Genomic DNA, 23,757 nt, shown 5'->3' on the forward strand with positions numbered 1-23,757 from the left:
GCCACGGCACTCCGGCCTGGGCGACAGAGTGAGACTCTGTCCCAAAAAAAAAGGAAAAAAAAAAAAAGAAAAGAAAAAAAACCTGTGTTTTATTTACATAAATTCTTTGAAGAGAAAAAAACTATTTTATCACAACTACTTTGAAAAAAGCTGAATCTATATTCTTCTAGAAGTCAAAATGGGTAGGAATCAATAAAACACCTAGTGAACTGAGTAGTGCCCATTCCGCCTGCAAAGCATAGTTTATCACATATTGGCATTATAAAGTGAGAGACATTACCCGTACTAGTCAATGGTCTTCCCCATCTGCTATCAACTGGCACTGGCAGCTGTGTAACAAACTGAAAAGAACCAGACTAGTGCATACAAGAACTTTACCTATGTCAGCTTGAGAATGAAACTGAGTAGGAATGCAGGAATTACTGAATATAATTATGTTTCTAGTCAGTTCTGTTGTACAGCTAGTATCAGAAGGAAAGCTCTTCAAAAAGAGCAACCCTATATATTTTCTTCTGCAGCTGCCAGCCTGACCCTGAAAGGAGAGAGAGAAGAAACACAGGAAGAAGAAAAAAGGGAGAATAGAATAGTAAAATGATCAGAGTCATTGTTAACTGTATGTTGGTAGTCTATGAGCTCTCAAGGTTAGCTAAACCAGCAAATTTAAATGTGGATTACCATTGTTTGTATATCACTAATACAATGAGCTACAATTATGCTAATTAATAGTCATGCTACATTATAAAAGTCAAGACCTATATTTTGCATGGTAAAAAAATAAACGAATTATATATGTTAGGAATTTTACATTTGGTTTCTAGACTCTCTCTCTGGTCCTAGAAAGTAGTCTTCTCAGTTTTCACCTCATATTTAAATTCAAAAGCAGTGAACATCTGAATTTTTAAATGCTACTTATTTCCAAATTAGCACGGTCACTGTGCTGGGGTTTCTTCAAATGGTATGTGTTCATACACAGCATTCACGACTTTTTTCCACATCAAGCCATAATAGCAGTAATTGTGCAACAAAATATCTTCTTATCCCTGCAGTACCTTATGATTTAAATTTTCTAAAACAAAACAATTCAATTTACAAGTATACAAATTATAAATCTGGCAATACAAAATAAGCATTAATTAATCTGTAAAAACATAAGTGGAATTGGTACAATGACTTCTTTACAACTTTTACACAGAAGTCTTACCTTTAACATTTTGAAATAGATACATAAAATTAAGTGAAAACCAACAAATCAATCTTACAAATGTGTACATTCAAAAAACAAAGACCCTACAACATTTCTTTTAAGAAAAAGTAAAAAGCATTATCAGATTTCACCATATTAAAACATTCTAGGCAAGGCGCGGTGGCTCACGCCTATAACCCCAGCACTCTGGGAAGCCAAGGTGGGCCGATCACTTGAGGTCATGGTGAAACCCCATCTCTACTAAAAACACAAAAATTAGCCTGGCATTGTGGCGCATGCCTGCAGTCCCAACTACTTGGTAGGCCGAGTCAGTAGTGAGCTGAGATCACGCCACTGCACTCCAGCCTGAGCAAGACTCTTTTTTTAGGCAAGACTCTGCCTAAAAAAAAAAAAAAAAAAAATTCTAGTTACAGGAAATCTCTCTTGATAATCAACTAAATTCTTACCTCAGTCATTAGCCATTGTTTCTGCTTGAGTCCAATATCTAAATGTTGTGTTTCATCCAAAATTTCATCTAAGGTTAGAGGATGCGTATCTCCTCGCTGATGCCGTGTCTATCAAGTGAAGAAACTGTTATTAGAAGATAGTTTTAAAATGCTAGATGCATTAAATCATAGTTACATATAAATAAATCTTCAGGAATGAAAACATGTATTATTCCAGGTAGTATAATTATAGTGATGAAGAGCCATAGACTATGAAATCAGAACGGGGTTGAAACTCATTGCTCTATAAAATAAAAGATAAACTGACAAAAAATATATGCAACTCATATCACCAAGAGCTACTTCTTCCTAACATTTCAAGAGCTTCAAAACCTAACAAAATAGGCCAGGCACGGTGGCTCACGGCTGTAATCCCAGCACTTTGTGGGGTTAAGGCAGGTGGGATCACTTCATGTCAGGCATTTGAGACTAGCCTTACCAACATGGTGAAATCCCATGTCTACTAAAATATAAAATCAGCCATGCATGGTGGTGCACGCTTGTAATCCCAGCTACGTGGGAGGCTGAGACAGGAGAATTGCTTGAACCTGGGAGGAGGAGGCTGCAGAGAGCTGAGATCATGCCACTGCACTCTAGACTGGGAGACAGAGCAAGACTCTATCTCAAAACAAAACAAAACAAAACAAAACAAAACAAAACAAAACAAAAAAACTAATGGAAAATGACCCAAAGACAGAAACGCACAGATTACAAAATGACCTTAAACATAGGAAAAGACACTCAACTTTCACCAAACAATCCTATTTCTAGAAACTTATCCTACAGAAATACCAGTACCATATAGAAAAGTGACTTATGGGCCGGGCGCAGTGGCTCACGCCTGTAATCCCAGCACTTTGGGAGGCCAAGGCAGGCGGATCACGATGTCATGAGATCAAGACCATCCTGGCTAACACAGTGAAACCCCATCTCTACTAAAATATAAAAAATTAGCCGGGCATGGTGGCGGGCGCCTGTAGTCCCAGCTACTCGGGAAGCTGAGGCAGGAGAATGGCGTGAACTCGGGAGGTGGAGCTTGCAGTGAGCTGAGATCATGCCACTGCACTCCAGCCTGGGCGACAGAGCGAGACTCCAACTCAAATAAAAAAAAAAAAAGAAAAGAAACACTGTAGCATTGTTTATAAAAGAAAATATTAGAAACAACCCAAGTGTCCATAATCAGAAGAGAGATTAACCACAGCACATCCATTCCACTATACTGATGTTCACAAAGTAAATGTAAAATTTCTCTATGTGCTAATTTGAAAAGATGTCCAGGACAAAGTAATAAGTTAAAAAACATATGTATCATGCCTATCCAATGAACACACACACACACACACACACACACACACACACACACAATGTAGATACCAAAAGCTAGAGCAGGTACAAAGGAAGAGTGTGCAAACTGGCACAGCCACTGTGGAAGACAGTTCAGCAGTTTCTTACAACACTAAATACACTCTTACCATTTGATGAATCTAGCAATCATGATCCTTGGTATTTACCCAAATGAGCCAAAAAATTATGTACATACAAAATCCACTAAGAATGCTTATTACAGCTTTATCCATAATTGCCAAAAGCTGGAAGCAACCAAGATGTCCTTCAGTAGCTGAGTGGGTAAATAAACTGTGATATATCCAGACAATGGAATACTATCCAGAGCTAAAACAAAATGAGCTATCAAGCTATGAAAAAAACATGAAGAAACCTTAAATACGTATTACTAAGGGAAAGAAGCCAATCTGAAAAGGCTACATACTATATGACTCCAACTACTGACATTCTGGAAAAGACAAAACCATGGAGACAATAAAAGTTTAGTGGCTGCAGGCCAGATGCAGTGGCTCACACCTGTAATCCAGCACTTTGGGAGGCCAAGGCGGGAGGATCACAAGGTCAGGAGATCGAGACCATCCTGGCCAACACGGTGAAACCTCATCTCTACTAAAATACAAAAAATTAGCTGGGCGTGGTGGCACGCACCTGTAGTCTCAGCTACTCAGGAGACTGAGGCAGGGGAATCACTTGAACCCGGGAGGCAGAGGTTGCAGTGAGCCGAGATCAAGCCACTGCATTCCAGCCTAGCAACAGAGCAAGACTCTGTCTCAAAATAAATAAATAAATAAAATTTAAAATTAAAAAAAGTTCAGTGGTTGCCAAGGGTTGTGGGGAGAGAAAGATGAACAAGCAGAGCCCCGAGAATTTTAGGGCAGTGAAAATACTCAGTAGGATACTATAGTGGTGGACATAGGCCATTACACATTTGTCCAAACCCACAGAAAGAACACCACTAAGAGTGAACTCATGCAAACTATGGACTTAAGAGTGGTCATTTGTCAACGTAGGTTCATTAACTGTCACAAATGTACTCTTCTGGTGCAGGATGCTGATAGTGGAGGAAGCCGTGGGAGGCGGGGGGATGGGAGGGGAATGGATGAGAATCCTGTATTTTCCACTCAATTTTGCTGTGAACCTAAAACTCCTCTAAAAAATAAAGTATTTTAAATAAAAAAAATGTATGTTAAAAAACATACACACTATGAAACCTTGTATACAGGGAAGGGCAGAAATAAGTATACATTTGAACTTTGTTTCTGCATAAAGAACCACTGAAAAGTCACAAGAAACAAATAAAAGAGGTTACCTGTAGGAAGCACAAGAGGGGAGAAAATGAGTAGCAAGACAGGTGAGAACAAGGCTCCTTCATTATACCTTATTATACTTCTTGTACAAAAGATATGTCATTTATCCAAAACAAAAATAACTCTTCACAAGAAAAAAAAAAAAACAAAACAAAACCCAGGCTCCAAGTTCCCTCACATTAAGCAAGTTACTGAACCTCACTGGGCTTCAGGCAGGCCCTGGAAAACTAAATAACCACTTCTCCAAACTAGAAGGTACAGACAGCAGATAGAGACATAAGCCTAACACACCACACAAAAGAACCATTCATTGAGCATTTGCTGTTAATTCATTCACTTATTCATTCAAATATTTAGTGGTAACTATTATGTGCTGAGAGTACTGCAATGAGACATACAATAAAATGCAAACTACTTCTGCCTTTAAGAGCTCCCAATAGAGGGGAGAAGCTAAACATACAAGCTACAAAGTTAGATATGGCCAGGCATAGTGGCTCACACCTGAATCCCAGCAAATTAGAAGGTTCAAGTTGGCAGGTTGCTTGAACCCAGGAAATTGAGACCAGCCTGGACAACATGGCGAAACTCTGACTCTACCAAAACATATGCATATATACAAAAATTAATCAGGTGTGGTGGCACGCGCCTGTATCCCAGTTACTTGGGAGGCTGAGATGGAATGACTGCTTAAGCCCAGGAGGCAGACACTGCAAGTGAGCTGTGGTCATACCACTGCACTCCAGCCTGGGTGACAGAGCCAGATCTTGTCTCAAAAAAAAAAAAAAAAAAAAGCTAGGTATACAACTATCTGTCAGGAAGACATCCTCAATCAGAAGAAATGAAAGAGAAAACTGGACAGACCTTGAATGATGACATGATAACTAGAATACAGGGAAACGCCAGGCAGCTACAGTACAGCACAGTGGTCTCCTACATGGGGTGTACACACCCCAGGGGCACAAAAGTGGGTACCTCAGGATGATTCTTTAGAACGCTTATTAAAATTGTTTTTAATTTCCATTTAAAAGTTATGCTTTACTTAGGCTGGGCGCAGTGGCTCAGGCCTGTAATCCCAGCACTTTGGGAGGCCAAGGTGGGTGGATCATGAGGTCAGGAATTCAAGACCAGCCTGACCAACATAGTGAAACCCATCTCTACTAAAAATACAAAAAATTAGCCACACAAGGTGGCACACACCTGTAATCCCAGCTACTCGGGAGGCTGAGGCAGGAGAATCACTTAAACCAAGGAGGCAGAGGTTGCCGTGAGCCGAGACTGCGCTACTGCACTCCAGCCTGGGCGACAGAGCAACACTCTGTCTTGGGGGAAAAAAAAAAAGTTATGCTTTACTAATAGTGAATATATGGACTGACAAGAGTGGCTCCTTCACTTCATGTCAGGGCATCCACATTTCCAATTGTGATGTGCATGGAGGAATCCTGAGGCAGGCCTGGGACATGACAAAGGGCCCAGCAGGCATGGCCTCACTCATTCCTTCACTTTCAGGATTCTGCAACACAGTGAGACGGGCCTGCTATCAGATGGATTGTGGCAAATTTTTTTTTAAAGACCTTTCAAAGGTAGACATTGTACAATGGTTTCACAAAGCTGTAAGAAATGAATTACAAATTTCTCCTTACAAAAAGGCATAATGTTTCAAATCTGCTCAATATTCTACAATTATAGCAGCTATTTATAGTTTGCTAACAATTATTTTAAAAATAATTAAAATAAGCCATCTGTTCCTTCAAAGTAAAGCCGGCATTTAATGATGTGTAAAAGTAACTGCTTTTGAAATAAATTCATGCCATGGAAAGAGCATTTTGAAAAGACCGGGAAATATTTCCATCATTATGTGATTTCTGAGTTTAAGAATAAAAACTGTCATATCTGCACATCTTAAAAATTTGATAAACTATTTTCTAAACTTATTATTTTCTTTGAGATGGAGTCTCGCCCTGTTGCCAGGCTGGAGTGCAGTGGCACGATCTTGGGTCACTGCAACCTCCACCTCCCGGGTTCAAGTGATCCTCCTGCCTCAGCCTCTGAGTAGCTGAGACTACGGCGCATGCCACCACACCAGGCTAATTCTTGTATTTTTAGTAGAGACGAGGTTTCACCATGTTGTCCAGGATGGTCTCAATCTCCTGACCTCATGATCCACCTGCCTCAGCCTCCCAAAGTGCTGGGATTACAGGCGTGAGCCACTGTGCCAGTCTACTTCGATAGTTTTATAGTACTTTGAGTGCTGTTTTATAATTTTTTAAAAAGTCTTCCAGACAAAACCCTTCTATGAGTTTAAAATCAAAATTGTTGGTAATTTAAAAATCATAATCCATTTTGATATATTTTGCATAAACTGACTGTTTTTTTGAGACGGAGTTTTGCTCTTGTTGCCCAGGCTGGAGCCAAACTGACATATTTTTTTAAATGGGAGTTTACTAACCAAATTGTCGGGATTAAAAAAATCAGTGTCATAATTTTCTAACAATGATTTATAACCCCCGAATGAATAATGCATACCCTCCCTCCAAAAACATACACATCCAAATCAACCTGTGGTTGTGTTACCTTGCATGACAAAAGGGACTTCATTGACATGATTAAACCAAGGATCCTTAAATAGGAGACATTTATTGCAGATTTCCAGGTGTCCCTTAAAAGGGAAAGAGGGAGGCAGGAGAGTCCAAGTGAACAGCAAGAGATGTGACAACAGGAGAGGTTGGAGGAAGGACTATGAGTCAGGGAATGCAGGTGGCCTCTAGAAACTGACAGAGGGAAGGGATGCTCCCCTTGAAGCCTCCAGAAGGAACCAAACCTGCCTATACTCTGACTTTAGCCCAGCCAGTCTGCCTTTTGGACCTCTGACTTCCAAAACTGGAAGAGAACCAATTTGTGTTGTTTTAAGCCACTAAATTTGTGGTAATTTACAGCAGCAATAGGAAACTTTTATATATATATACACACACACATATACATATATTCACAAACATATACATACACACATTCATTCCTTTGAGATCTATAAATCTTTGTAAGGGTCTTTATTGCTAAGACATCAATTAAAACCAAGGTTCCAAACAAATTAAACTTAAAATGGGACCTTCATCACTTTGTAAGAAAAGGCTAAATGAAGATGCTTGACACAGCACTCATTCAATCATACTGCTTTCAGTCAGGAAAAGAGCTTCTTATACTGTTAAAAAAATTATTTTAAAATAGTATATTTTACTTTTTATCTCTTTTTCATGTCTTATTTCTGTGTAAGCTTATAACATATACAATGTATTGGTATGGTAATACACTAGTACATGTACAAAGAGTAAGCTAAGAAAATTTTAATAGAATTAGCCAAGCTGGGCACAGTGGCTCACATCTGTAATCCCAACACTTGGGGAGGCTGAGGCGGGTGGATTACTTGAGATCAGTAGTTCAAGACCAGCCTGGCCAATATGATGAAACCTCAACTCCACTAAGAACACAAAAATTAGCCAGGCGTGGTGGCACAGGCCTGTAAACTCAGCTACTCAAGAGGCTGAGGCAGGAGAATCACTTGAGCTCCGCAGGCAGAGGTTCCAGTGAGCCGAGATTGCACTACTGCACTCCAGCCTGGGAAAGAGTGATATTACGTCTCAAAAAAAAAAAAAAAAGAGGTAGCTAAGAAAAGACGGAGAGCAGTGCAGTAGACTTTTGGATATATGGAGCTGGAAGCACATAGCCTAAACTAGAAGGAATAATGGAGGTTAGTGTAGTTTTACTTGTCTAAGGACAGCCAGTATGAGCCTTTCAAAATATTATTCCATATTCTCTATTATCATTACTAAATTTGATCTATGTTCCTTTGTTTCCTTTACATTAAAAGTTTTTCCCCCCATTACAAACACAAAAGTACCAAAAGGCCAACCTAAACCTGAAAATATAAGCAAACAAAACTACAGCTCAAGAAAAATAAAAAAATTTACTAGCCTTGTATTACTGTTTTTAAATTAAAAATAAATGGAATTATTGGAATCAGAACAAAATCAATGACAGAAGTAATAACCAATGTATGAAAGCCTAACCATCTACACTGAGCTTTGTAAACAGAAAAGCCAAAAATGCAGCTATCCAGTTGCCAAGGGGAAGCTACTGGATCAAAATGAGAGATGAGCAACAAAAGATCAAGAGAAACTGCAAATCCCTTCCTCACAGATCAGGAATTAAAAAGAAAAATGAAACAGTGCTTATAGAGAGTGCATAAATAATACCCTACAACTAAAGACTTGATTTTGTTTTCAGCAAAGAAAATATCTTTGTTCAATTTCTTCCTAATTAGTGGATGAGTTTTGGTGTGCTGCCTTTCGTATTTTATTTCACTTTCTTATTTTTTTATTGTAAACTTGTAGAAATTGATTTTTGTAGATTGATCTTTATTTGGTAACCTTATTGAATTTACCTATTAATTCCAATAGTTCCCAGATTCTTCTAGCTTTTCTACATACTTAATCACGTCATCTATGGTTTTACTTCTTCCTTTCCAATTTTTATGTTACTACTTCCTTCATGCCTTACTGCACCAGGAAGAACTTCCAGTACAATACAGAACAAAAGTTGTGACAATTTGGTATCCTTGTCTTTTTTGACCTAAAGAAAACACATTTGCTATTTCATCGTTAAGTATGATGATAAATCTAGGTTTTCGTAGTTACCCTCTTACCACTGGGTTTCTCAACCAGCATTCCACAAAACCCTAGGCTTTCACAAGAAATCGTGATTTTAAAAAATAAACTTTTTTTAACTTCTTTACACCATGTGATGCTAGTGCTCACAGTAACAGGCAACTACTGAACAGCCAAACTAATGGTTTCATAAGGAATCTTTTAGCACCATGTGGTAGTGTGCAATGAGGGCTATGTTCACTTTGCTGAGGGCACTATCTGTTTTTGTTTGTTTGTTTGTTTCTTAAGGGACAGGGTCTCACTCTGTTGCCCAGGCAGGAGTACAGTGGCACGATCTTGGCTCACTGCAACCTCCACCCCCAGGGTTCAAATGACTCCTGTGCCTCAGCCTCCCAAGTAGCTGGGACTACATGCATGCACCACCACACCCAAGTAATTTTTGTATTTTTAGTAGAGATGGCGTTTCACCATGTTGGCCAGACTGGTCTCAAACTCCTGACCTCAAGTCATCCACCTGCCTCGGCCTCCCAAAGTGCTGGGATTACAGGCGTGTGTCACCGTGCCCAGCCTGCCACTATCCGTTTTTGATGCAACAGGGGCAGTTAGGCCACTGATCATTGGTAAGCTCTATATGGCACAAACAAAAGCACAGTAGGCTGACAATGTCAGCAGCTCCCCTCCCAAATTACATCCTCCAACCTTCCTTCACACAGTGCCACTGACTTACAGGACCAAACAAGCTCTACTGGTATAACAGAAAATCTAAGGAAAACATTCATTCTAAACAAGGAATGTTTACACACCAAGATTCAACTGCCTCTTACCACTCTGAAATGTTGCAAAACATGGATTATGTAGCAATAAAAGTAAAATGTAGCCGGGCATGGTGGCTCACGCCTGTAATCCCATCACTTTGGGAGGCCAAGGTGGGCAGATCACAAGGTCAAGAGATGAAGACCATCCTGGCCAACATGATGAAACCCCAACTCTACTAAAAATACAGAATTTAGCCGTGCGTGGTGGCACACACCTGTAGTCCCAGCTACTCGGGAGGCTGAAGCAGGAGAATCACTTGAACCTGAGAGGCAGAGGTTGCAGTGAGCCAAGATCGCGCCACTGCACTCCATCCTGATGACAGAGTGAGACTCCGTCTCAAAAAAGAAAAAAAAAAAGTAAAATGTATTGTGAAGTTTTCATATTTTTCGCAACTTTCTCAGTTACTATTCCCTTTAGTTTTATAACATATTAGCATCTATGTCTTATACACATGTCTGACAGTCCAGTGTGATGATTTCTGAAGATACAATTTATGAGAGAAGAGAATCCAAACCTAGGCCCAGGAACAATTCTAATAAGGCAAGTAATAAAGAACTATAATCTTTTGGGCCATTTTACTGCACCAGCACAGCAAGAAATAGAGAACAGCCCACCACTACAGTGAAAACTACTTATCAATGAACTTCACTAGGTTAGTAATCCAAAGTGTCCTATTCCAATGTGCAGCATCTGTGGCAAACAATTTATGACTCCAGCAAAACTGAAAAATCACTCAAACAAATCATAGCTACTGGACAAGTCAGGTACTTATTGGAATCTCAGAGTAAAGCTCTTCATTTTGTTTTGTTTTAAATCACATTCAGTGAAAAGGCTCATAAAGCATGTTATTAGTAGCAGAATTTATTGTCCAAAAAGGGGGTATAGGGGGTACAATCACACCACTGATGGGAACCTAATCATGTCAGCATGTTAAACGACAGTTAGTAAAATGCACGGCATGAGAAACTGAAAAGGTTCCACTCTCAAACAGTATAAGTTGACAAATTGATGATATGTCACATGATGCTAAGAGGTTTGTTTAATAAACTGAGAAACAGCTTGTTTATCCGGGCTGACAAACCAACAGATTTCACGATATATGTCTTGTAAATTATTTTAAACAATGCTGAATTTCAAGAATAATTTTTGTGCTGCAAAAAAAAACTACCATAAACAAAGGGCATGACATATTCAATGTGGTGTCTTCATATCTAGAAACAAGAAGTCCATCTTAGAGAAACTGCGTTGGCATCTACAGTGATGTTCCCCATTAATGGCTGGCTCACGGCAAGGTTTTACCTCTCTTGTTTAAAAAAAAAAAAAATCATGACATTGCTTTTTTCAGAGCAGTACTAGCATCAAAAATCCTTGGAAATGAAATTTAAGATGTCTTGATGGGTCAGGTGCAGTGGCGCACACCCATAATCCCAGCACTTTGGGAGACCAACACAGGACGACTGCTTGAGGCCAGGAGTTTAAGACCAGCCTGGCAACATAGTAAGACCCCATCACTATTAAAAAAAAGTCTTGAATGATGTTTAAAAACGATTTGCTTTATTAAACATAGACCAGTATACTTGAGCACCTAAATCTCCTGCTACATACAGAAATCCAGTGGCTCAGCATAGGAGGTATTCCTCAACAGAATGCTGAAGCTGAAAGTTGAATTACAGAAGCACTTTCAAGAAAATAGTAGGCCATGCTTTACTGAGTGCTCTGAAGATGAAGAGTGACTGCAGGAGCTAGCCTGTTAGCAGACTTTTTAAAATAATATGAACCAGTTGAACAAGTTTTAAAAAAATATTTTGACTTCAAGTGACAAGACATTTAGATTTCAAAGGAAAACTGAATCTCTGGAAAAACCATGTGGCAAAGGAAACCTTGTAATGCTGTTTGGGCTTGAAAGTGAGGAATGATACCAGCAACTCTGAAGCATTCTCGAAAACCACCTGGAAGAACTGAAACACAAAATTAAACAATACTTTCCCCCTCTTTCAACACAAACGTGAACCTGGGTAAAGGTTCCTTTCTTATCTCAAGCTTCTGCCCAACTGAGAACAAATAAGTTGTCTACTTTGATCAGGTGAAAAAAGAAATCAAGTAGAAAATTTTAAAAAAGAAAAAAACCAAGGTTTCCTCTGCCTAAAGTACTGACTTGCATAAGAGTGGAGATCCTGTCTGGGGAGTAGGGCGCAACCACATACACAAAGAGCAGGCTAATAAGTTGGGCAAAATAAATGCAAAGACAAAAATACTCTCCTGTCAAAAGAGCACTGACAATTATTATTAACTTATATCCACAACTTACTGATTAGCTTAATATATGTGAACTGGAGGTATAGCAATTCTTTGCATGGGTTCTCTGAGACCTGAAAATTATCTTAAGGGTTCCTCCAGAGTAAGAAGATTGAGAAAGGCTGCTCTACTGCATTGAGGAACTTTGCCTCTACTAATTTGCTACAAGTTTTTATCATAAATTGGTATTAAATTTTACCAAAGGCCGGACACGGTGGCTCAAGCCTGTAATCCCAGCACTTTGGGAGGCTGAGGCGGGCAGATCATGAGGTCAGGAGATCAAGACCATCCTGGCCAACACAGTGAAACCCCATCTGTACTGAAAATACAAAAAATTAGCCGGGTGTGGTGGCACATGCCTGTAATCCCTGTTACTTGGGAGGCTGAGGCAGGAGAATCGCTTGAACCTGGGAGGCAGAGGTTGTGGTGAGCCAAGGTAGCGCCACTGCACTCCAGCCTGGGCGACAGAGTGAGACTCCAACTCATAAAAGAAAACTCAAAAAAAAAAAAAAAAAAACTTTACCAGCAACTTTTCTACAACCACTAAGAGATCATGATTTTTCTTTATTCTGTTAATATAAATTATACTAATTAATTTTCAAATATTAACCACTCATACATTCCCAAACTTTACTCCATCGCAACGTATTATCAGATCTATTGACATATATATTCATATCTTATATTTGAACAGATTAAATTTGTTCATATCTTTTTAAAAATTTTTACACCTGTATTTAGTAGAGATACTGTCATGTAATTTAAATACTTTATTTAAAACTGGAAATAGATCCATATTCTTGAAACCCTACTTCATTTAATGTCTATGGACTCCAGAGTTTCTAAATTCAAAAATAACTGTCAGAAGTAATTCAGACAGAAGTTAGGCCAGTGGTTCTCAAACTTCAGCATGTCTCACAAGCACTTGAAGGGCTTTTTAAAAAAAAAGACTGTTGCTCATTTGGGAGGCCGAAGGCGGTGGATCACGAGGTCAGGAGATCAAGACCATCCTGGCTAACACAGTGAAACCCAGTCTCTACTAATAAAATACAAAAAAATTAGCCACGTATGGTGGCAGGTGCCTGTAGTCCCAGCTCCTCGGGAGGCTGAGGCAGGAGAATGGCGTGAACCCAGGAGGCGGAGCTTGCAGTGAGCCAAGATTGCACCACTGCAACTCCAGCCTGGGCAACAGAGTGAGTTTCCTTGTCAAAAAAAGAAAAGAAAAGACTGTTGAGCTATGCTCGCAGAGTTTCAAATTCAATGGTCTGAAAGGGGCCCAAGAATTTGCATTTCCAAAAAGTTCCCAGGTGATGCTGATACTGGTTGGAGAATGACACTGGAGAAACACTAAGCTAGAATAAGCCAAATCAACCCAGATTTTTCAACATAGTGTTTTACGTAACAGACATAAGGAATAATGCTGAAATCAAGAGAAAACCATTTTATCAAAAATAAAGTACACCCTTAATTTGTCATCTGAGAATTAAAGTGCTGTCTCATACGAAGAGGCATCCTAAGGGGATTTTCGAGATAACTTGGAGTGCTTTTAAAACTTACACCTTTAAGCAATAAAATTTGTTTTACATCAACTATTTCTGTAAAAATCCTCTGAAAATAAACCATAAAGTTCCTCTTTCATCTTAACCAGGTCACTGAACATAATTTAATCTTTTTTGATGTCTCAGTTACTGCTCCAACGTAAATTACTGAGCTATGGTATCACAGTAACCATCTCAGGAGCTGGTGAGATGAGGGGGGCAGTTTGTTCCCCCGCTGCATGTTCTTAGTATTATGACCCTGAAGTTTCTGTATCCGCCTTTCATCTTTCTTTTTAGCACTTTGTCCAAAGTTATCACTATCTGCTGTAAATCTCACTGTACCTATCTAATGCCTCCCATGGAACTTTTTCCACATAGCTTCTAAATCATTCTCATTAAGCAATTAAACAATTTCCCTATTAAATAAATAAACTATAAGGAGCATTTCTGTTGTCTTTCTTTTGCTTTCTTTCTAAAGGTACACAAGAGACAGTGGGAGACTTTCCAAGACAGATACCTTCCACATGTACATCTTCCCTTTCAAAATAAGCCCTTCTCCTCTTTACCTTCCAGCTCCCCCCACCACAAAAAAGTACAAATCTCACCTCCATTCAGAATTTATGATACACAGCCTCAAGGAATAATAAACTCCAGGGACCCAAACAAACAGATAAGCCAAAAAAACGGTTTCAGGGAAGCATTCAAGAATAACTGAGGTGCCATAAACTATCCATTACTGGGCTTCTTGTCTTTTCCAGTCACATATTTTTCAAAGAGTTTAAAATATTTTGGCCCCTGTTGGAACATTCTAATATATCATAATCTGTGAGCAGTTGTTTAAAGTTTCCTTTAACAACCATTCCCCCGACAGTCCCACCTCCACTCAGTATTGTCCAAGAACACACTGCTATTAGGGGGAGAGTACGATAAAAGCAACGCAAAGAGAACACTGGTTAAAAAAAAAATAGATAAAAAGAAGTATTTTTTCAAGAATTCTTATTTTTTATGAGCGACAAGGTCTTGATGTGTCACCCAGGCTGGAGTACAGTGGTGCAAGCTCGGCTCACTGCAATTTCCACCTCCCAGACTCATGTGATTCTCAGCCTCTCAAGTAGCTGGGATCACAGGCATGTACCAACACACCTGGCTATTTTTTTTTTTTTTTTTTTGTATTTTTAGTAGAGACGGGGTTTTATCACGTCGGCCAGGCTGGTCTCAAACTCCTGGCCTCAAGTGATCCACCTGCCTCAGCCTCCCAAAGTGCTGACAATACAGGTGTGAGCCACTGTGCTGGGCCGAGAGTTTAAATATAAGTAATTCTTAAAACTCATTCCTTGAATATTTATTAGCTTGAAGAAAAAGCATATTTAGAGAGCTGGAACAATATCAATTAGGGAGGCTGATTCCTTTAAATACAACAGAAATACTTTGTGGGACTGCCAAGTCATTCAAATTGTGCTATATAAAAGTCACAGATAAAAACTATATAGGAATCACTTTAGATTGAGTGTGCATTACTCAATACGGTAGTTAAAAATCTATGTTGTCAAATCATATCATTAAAGTTTTATTCTAATTAGTCAATTCTATAGTTTTTCAACAGTTTAATATTTCTACCTCCTACTGACAAAAGATATGCTGTCAAACTGAGTAGTTTTAACAGTAGGTATCTCTTTCATTAATTACCCAAATAAAATGTAAAGTTATTTCTGATTCATTCCCTTTTATTTATACCTAATAGCTGAAATCAGAGATCAGAAGATGCAGGAACACACATTTAAAAAGGAGTAACAGGCCGGGTCTAGTGGCTCACACCTGTAATCCCAGCACTTTAGGAGGCTGAGACAGGCAGATCACTTAAGGGATCCCCTGAGCCCAGGAGTTCAAGACCAATGTGGGCAACACTGTGAGACAGGGTCTCTACAAAAGAAAAAAATACAAAAACTAGCCAGGCATGGTGGCATGTGCCTGTAGTCCCAGTTACTTGGGAGGTTAAGGTGGGAGGATCACTTGAGGCTAGGAGATCAAGGCTGCAGTGAGCCAGGATGGTGCCAATGCACTCTAGCCTAGGTAACAGAGTAAGACCCTGTCTCAAAAATAAATAAATAAATAACACAACTTTTATCATATCCCTTGCTTCATATTTTAACTTATTCAATTTTTAATCTAATGTGACAAGCAGCACATAAATGTTTAATTATAAAAATTGACAAATTACTGTAATTCTTTTGAGCCACATAATTTTCATCTCAAATACTTTAGTAGTATATTTTAGTATACATTCTATAATTTATTCCTCAGTGGTTTTCATATTATCCAAAATATCTGGTAATCTATTTATTTGAAATTTAAAATAGAGGAAAATTTTATGATTCAAAGCAAGTTTGTTATGGTTAGTTGGTTTGACAATGGAGACTGGCTTTGTTAACAAGGAAATATTTTCTAAAAATTGAACAAGCTAAACCTTCATCCTAAAGGTTTTCACAAAAATACATTTAAAACACATAATTGTAATAAAAAATTAGCAAAGTTATATTAAAATTAATAGTATTTCTATTTTCTCAACTGCTTCTGAATATATCAGATTTTTAAAGAAAGTACCTATGAAGGGAGGGAGGGGAACTGATATAAGACATTTGGTAAGCCTTGTGAAAGCCTTTTTGATATGCTTCCTAGAAGCTAAGAAAATAAATGGTTAAGCACTAGGTAACAAATCCTTTGGCAAGTTGGGTAGTTTCCATTCTTTTGCTTTCAATAAAACTGAAGAAGAACCTAACAGAAGTATTAACTGATGGATGCTTGATGATAAAATCACTAGTGATTTTTGACATATAACTTGGAAGATTTTGATACCACAAAATTTCCATTAGAACTAACTTATATATTTGAACATTTATGTCTAAGCACTTAAAATCTACAAAATCTCAAAACAGGAAGAGATTTGCCAAACATAAGAACTAATGGAGGAAGAGAGGAGACAGTTGCATTCATTTCATTCAAGAATAAATTTCTGATACAAAGTGAATTTAATCAAAATTTTGATCTATGTATGTTATTCTAATCAACTGTGCACCAATAATAATTGGAAAAGTAACTCAAACCGTAAGTTATTTTTAACACTTAGAGCTTTATGGTCATAGGAAAAACATTTTAAATTCCAATTTATTTACATATTATTGTGGCAGAAAAGTTTGATAGATGATCAATAAATGATTTTAAAGATAAAAATACATAACATTTGGATAAAATTCAAAGGGATAACAGATGGGACATAAATATTCAAAGAAAAAATAATTAAAATTCCCAAAAATTCCCGAAACATTACATGCCGCCGAGGTTTGTTTTTACCTTTTTTTCATTACTTATGTAGAATAATGACATTTAGTTCTATTAGATAAACTTAAAAGTGATGCATTTTATTGAAATACTACAATATGCCAGAAATTACGTATTTCTGGTCATCATTTAAATTTTTGCTTGAATAGTGCCACTATTTAAACTTTGCTAATATAGTGTAGTTATCAACTCAAAATATGTACAAAGGGGTACACAGTTTTCAAATTGTAGGGAACACAAGCAAAATTCTGAAGTTCACTTTCTAAGACAGACGAAGTTATAAGTAAGCCACATAGGGAAGTGAAGACCGTATTAACAGAGTAGCAAAAACGTGGCACTTAAATGTCAGTCTCCCTCAATAGAGTGACAGCCCTGAGGGTGTGCATTTTTTCTGGGTATTCTCACCATTAGTGCCCTAAATAGCAAACAGATTTTCATAACTGCTTGCCACGTGGGGGAATAAATGGATGAAATGAATGAATGGTGAATACTTAAGTGTCAAAATATATTATTTAATAATGGGGAGTTATAAACTAACATATTTATACTATAACTCAAATACAAGCCACAGAATTTAGACTCAGCTAGACACCAAGTCTATTAAATTACAAAAGAAGAGCCTTAGCACAGTTAAAAATCTGATATATATTTTATCCAACAGATGGACGAAATTAAAATAACAAATATAGTACTGTCTGATTTTTTCAAGAGACGCAACTAGTAACTAATTGTGACTAAGAGTTTGGCAGAAGAAGGGAGCAAATTTGAAATTACATCTTAGCTAAAAATGAAATCCCGCTTTAATAAATTTAGTTAAGATTCAAAGTTTTGGTTAGGCATAGTGGCTTATGCCTGTAAGCCAAAAACTTTGGGAGGCTGAGGTGGGAAAATCACATGAGCTTAGGAGTTCGACACCAGCCTGGGCAACACAGTGAGACTTCGTCTCTTCTAAAAATAACAAAATTAGCCAGGCATGGTGGTGCATGCCTGTAGTCCCAGTTACTCGGGAGGCTGAGGCAGGAGGATCACTTGACAACAGGAGTTCAAGGTTGCAGTGAGCGACAATCGCACCACTGCACTCCAGCCTGGGTAATGGAGCAAGACTGTCTAAAAAAAAAAAAAACAAAATTGAAAGTAAAGCCAAAATCTTACATGATCAAAATTTAGTATTCAAAAAGTACTAAATCTTCTACCAAAACATTAAATTCTAATTCTTTTGTGGGTCAATGTTTTTCTAAGACTTAATTTTCTCCTCCAAGATACACAGAAGCCATCACACCATCTGCCCGAACTATGCACTTTTTACTTCTCACATCAATGGAAGCAATATCCCGAAAAATCAATCACATTCTCCCATTGGTTTTGCCAGCCGGTATTCATTAAGAGGTGATATATCTACTGCCTAGGCACACTCTTATTAAGTGAAATGGTGAGCTTAAATTGTACCCTTGAGTTAATGCAGATTAAATATACTTTGGTAACTTGCTGCAATGCTAAATTAATATAAGGTATAATTGGCATACAATAAACCGCACATATTGAAAATGCACAATTTTGACAAATTTTGGTGTATACAGAAATTTAACTTCTGAAAACCCTAATCCCCTTCTTTTGCCAAAAGTTAAATAGGATTTTATTTGAGAAAAGTACTTACCTTCATGTAATTCACAATCTTAGCAAGAACGCCAAACTTATATCCAGAGCTTCCTGACAGAGCTTTCAAGTTAAATGATCCATTGCTATGATCTGGAAATGAAGTTCAAAATAACATCGTCATATTATATGTGATTATGACTCTTGAGCAGCTAAGATAATTTTAATGCTGATAACATATTTCTTGAGTTTTTCATCTAGTATATTCTACCCCGTAAAATTTTGGTGAAAAATACAAAATCTTTGAGTACATACATTAAACTACAATTTTCTCACTAAGGGTAGAAACAAAGTATAAATAACTTAAAAGCACCAAAACACAATTATTTTATAAGTATCTTTATCATATTCTTTTTTATTATATTTTTTGAAACAGGGTCGCATTCCCATTGCCCAGGCTGGAGTTCAATGGCACAATCACAGCTCAATGCACCCTCGACTTCCCAGGCTCAGGTGATTCTCCCACCTCAGCCTTCTGAGAGGCTGGGATTACAGGTGCACACCATCATGCCTGGCTAATTTTTGTATTTTTTTGTAGAGATGGGGTTTCGCCATGTTGCCCAGGCTGGTCTCAAACTCCTGGGCTCAAGAGATTCACCCACTTCAGCCTCCCAAAGTGCTGGGGTTACAGGTGTGAGCCACCGCACCGGGCCCTTTCCCCTTTATCTCATTCTTATCTTAATTCTGATTAGACTCGCCCCATAATCAGAAGTACAGTTTATTAAACAAGAGAACAATACAAACCTCAATCCCATCCATAAAGCTAACACTAGGAGATTACTTCTGAGGGATGAAAAGTGCAATTATTACATCAATTTCTGCTTACCAATTTAAGACCAAAAAAAAGGAATTAATGGAAACAAATAGAAAAAAAGATACCGCAATTAAAGTAAACTTTACAGATAAATTAGGAATAAAAAGCCATAGGCACCGCCACTGCATAAAGAGGGATGCTTACTTTAAAAAGCATCACAGCACTGCCCACCCACTTTGAGAAACATCCCCCTCTCCTCTATCTGGTGTGGAAAAACCTGTACAAAAAAATCATTTGTTTCAGAACATCTATCACTTTGTTGTATTCTTATAGGCAGAAACCCTAATGTCACCATTGCATCACAAACGCATTCCATTAGTCATAAGCAGGAACAGTAAAAAATCCATCATAAATACTAGAAAAACATTTTAGAAGTACACATTCTATTAGCAAAGCATGAGATCAGATATTATAAAGTTCCCATGTGGCTGATCCACAAAGAGAGAGGTTAAGTAAAAGGGGAGGGGAGAACCAATCTCGGGCACCAGATTGGTAATAATAATTTAAACAAAAGATTGCATTAGAACAACCACAAGTCAAATGTAACAATTGTCAGAGATCCAAAAGAACAGTTTCTAGATGGCAATATAATAATCCTTTGAGATTAGTGAAGTCTTTATTGAGTATGCTTTTTTGAGACTAAAATGAAAATTCATATGCAATTTTCCTTTAAAACTAACTTTGTTACAATCTTAATTAATTGGCATACTGAAGTCTACCGTGTTTCCAAAAGTAACAATAACATTAAGAATGCCTTAAAGTTGGGAGGTGGAGGTGGGCAGATCATGAGGTCAGGAAATCAAGACCATCCTGGCCAACACGGTGAAACCTCGTCTCTACTAAAAATATAAAAATTAGCTGGGCATAATGGCACACACCTGTAGTCTCAGCTACTCGGGAGAATCACTTGAACCGGAGAGTTGGAGGTTGCAGTGAGCCAAGACAGCGCCACTGCATTCCAGCCTGGTGACAGAGCGAGACTCTGTCTCAAAAAAAAAATGTCTTACAGGTACTTTTCCATAAACTATTTCAATTATGAAATAATACCTACGTAGTTCATTTTCCAAAAGTGTTCAGCATATCTGCAATAATAAAAGTAACTAATATTTATTATCTGCTAAACACCATGGTAAATACTCATATGTAATCCCTCCCAAAATCCAACTTAAAAGTATTACTGTCCCCTTTTAAACATAGTAAAATTGAGGGTAGTAGTAAGCAGCAGAGTAGATTCAAATCCAGTGTAAACCCTGTGATAAACAGCCTTTACACACAGATTATTCTATCTGAAACTGGCCATTTTGTCCAAGTACAGAAATCTGTTACTGCACATTTAATGTTTCCTTGTTTAAATTTAGTAAAATAATATTAAGCTTACCCCATACTGTACACAACTGGGAAGACTATGAAAAAAGAGATGACAATATATTAAGGACAAACACCACACAAACGGCCAATTATGAATCACATACAGTTGTGCTTATGAGACATGATGCTTATGTCTCTAGTATCTACTACTAACTTAATGTCAAGCTTAGTAAACACTCAATAAATATTTGTTGAATGAATGACTATAATACAGATATTTCCATGCCTTCCTTTATGGCCCCAGAAACTAATGTGCCAGATTATTTTATTTTATTTATTTTATTTTATTTTGTTTTATTTTATTTTACTTTACTTTATTTTGTCTCTGTCGCCCAGGCTGGAGTGCAGTGGCACAATCTCAACTCACTGCAATCTCTGCCGTCTGAGTTCAAGCAATTCTCCTGCCTCAGCCTCCTGAGTAGCTGGGATAACAGGCGCCTGCTGCCATGCCTGGCTAATTTTTGTAGTTTTGGTAGAGACGGGGTTTCACCATCTTGGCCACGCTGGTCTTGAACTCCTGACCCTGTGATTCACCCAACTCAGCCTTTCAAAGTGCTGGAATTACAGGCATGGGCCACTGCGCCCAGCCTTCATCTGTAATTTTAAAAAGCAAGTCTACATAGCATATACCTGGTCTGCTGCTGTTGTAATAGCCACTCTCATAATTAAAAACCTTCATTCGGTTGTGCTTAGACCACAACTCTAAATAATACACAGTAACTAAAAATACTCTTGTCTCTAAAAAGCCAACCTGGAAATCACTTTGCCATCTACATTTTAGAGACTATTTTTTGAAGGCAGGTAGTGTATTTACCTAAACGAGCCCTTTCCAACTTGCAGGGCTAAAACTCAATTCTTTCCCTTCATAATTCCTCCTAAATCAAACCACCACATGGAAATAACTACTTCCAGAGGGCAAAAATTACATATGGAACAAGTAATGAAAGAAAAGGAAGAACAAGAAAAGAAAAATATATGAGATTTTATGCACACTTTCTGAAGGAAATATCAGGCTGGCAAACCTGGACTGTTTGTTTCCTAGGTTACTACCTCTCCCGACATTACCTTCCAGCCCCAGCACTGAAGTATTCACTGAAGGATCTGAAATTTTACAATGAAACACTAAAGAATCATCAATTTGTTAGTAACTCACAAATTCCTATATAGGAATTTAGATTAAGAACAAAAAAATAAAGGAGAAGGGATGACAGTTGATATCCCAGACAGTTCTATTCAAGTTTATGAATGATTTACTCTTAAGGGTGGCAAGACTTAATGCAAATGAACATAGAGGAAACTGTCAGCTCCATTGTGGTTCGACCAATAGAAGCACAGCTCCATCTTGGCTGTGCACTAGACTGCATTACAAACAGACGATACCATCGCTTCAACAGCATCCTCTCAGACAAGAGGTAGGTTTATATGATCTTTTTTATTTAGTGGTACATGTCCTTATGATGCAATAGGAAAATATTTTACCCTGAAAAATCAACCAGAAAGCTTTGCTACTACTAAATATCAAGAAAAAGCAATGTATTCGTTTCACTGCTTGGTAGGATTTTATTATGAAAATATGAAGACTGCCTTGTGCTATTTGATAAGCACCCTTACCATCTGTGCCTTAATGGAAAATTCATTACATTTTACATGAACCTGATCTATATCCAGACCTTACAGTAAACCACAGCTTTTTATTTTAACTGGTTACTTGTTAATTTCATTTTCTCTGAGAGATTTCATTTCTGCAGTTTGGTCTGTCTTAACAAAGGATTTTCTTAAAGAAAACCTAGACCAAAAGCGAATCCCAGACTAAAGCTTTCTGATTCTATGTGCAAATGATATTGGCTGCTAAAAAACAGTTACTTATAAGAAACTTTGTTACATTTTTTAGAATATGAGAATATACTCCAAAATTATTTTTATTTTACTTTGAACGTAGATGCAGAGAATGCTAAGAAATTATCACAATTTTTATATAAAAGATCATAAAAGGTATCGTAAAACGGGCTGCATTATACTACAACCAAACAGATAATTTATACAGCTTCAGACTTCCTTAACATTTTAATTAAAATAATTCTTCACTGTGAAATTTATCTCTCATAATATACAAGTCATGCTATTAAACAAAACCTTCTTAAATAGCCTTTCATTTTGATATCAATTTATCACACCATTTAAATATAATGTTGCAGTCATTCTTAAACTGATCTTCAAAATAAATACAAAGTAAGTCCTTTTGATAAGCTGCATTTTAAAATAAAATATGTCCTAAGAAGAACCGGTTAAGAAAGGAGAGTATCTTTCTATGTAACAAGATTATCTTCGTGGCTCAGAGCAATCATTCATGTCTATTAAAAATTAGTATCAACTGCTGACCAAATTTCTAATTTTATACTATTCAAGCATGAAAATTTAGTTATTTACTAGATGTTAGAACTCCAGGACACAAACTATACCTGACCTAAAGAGCCAACTTCTGCCCTTTTATCTTGCCAGGAAGTTTATTTAATCTTTAAAGGGTTTTTTTTTTTTCCTTCATAATTTCTATTACTTTTCTTAGTCGGCATTCAGTTAGCCTGAGCAAAGTATCCCCTGCAAAATCCGGAGGTTGCTGTCACAAGATATTAGATCTGTCCACGTTCAGCACAGTGGGGTTAATTACCTAGAAACCATTTGTGCTTGCTACAGAAAGTACAGAAGCACCAAAGAAAAGTCTCAGATAAAATAAAAATAACTTCGTCAAATAAAACAGTTAACTTACAACTCAAATTTCAGGTAAACTGTAAACAGAAACCCCTACCACCCACATTGTTTTAACACTCTTATCATCAGCCTACATTTTGCTAGGAATATGTCTATTGTTAGCACAGATGGAGACTCATTGTTGTTTCACCAAACTGCCTAGAGACATGGCCTAAGTTCCAGAGCTTAAATTA

At 37.6% G+C, this 23,757-nt stretch overlaps 1 protein-coding gene across 3 annotated transcripts in view; it reads right to left on the bottom strand.

Annotated features, from left to right (window-relative positions):
• GTF2E2 (general transcription factor IIE subunit 2) overlaps positions 1-23,757 on the bottom strand; it is a 112,105-nt gene that overhangs the window by 42,876 nt on the left and 45,472 nt on the right. For all 3 annotated transcript variants that reach the window (XM_017857145.1, XM_017857125.1, XM_017857135.1), the window contains exons 3-4: positions 18,638-18,729; positions 1,651-1,758 (exon numbers count right to left, since the gene is read on the bottom strand). In XM_017857145.1, the coding sequence (XP_017712634.1) occupies positions 1,651-1,758; positions 18,638-18,729 (200 nt within the window). The remainder of the gene's footprint in view (positions 1-1,650; positions 1,759-18,637; positions 18,730-23,757) is intronic.

This window comes from Rhinopithecus bieti, unplaced genomic scaffold (genome assembly GCF_001698545.2).
Source record: "Rhinopithecus bieti isolate Rb0 unplaced genomic scaffold, ASM169854v2 scaffold_2077, whole genome shotgun sequence".
Taxonomy (NCBI): Eukaryota; Metazoa; Chordata; class Mammalia; order Primates; family Cercopithecidae; genus Rhinopithecus; species Rhinopithecus bieti.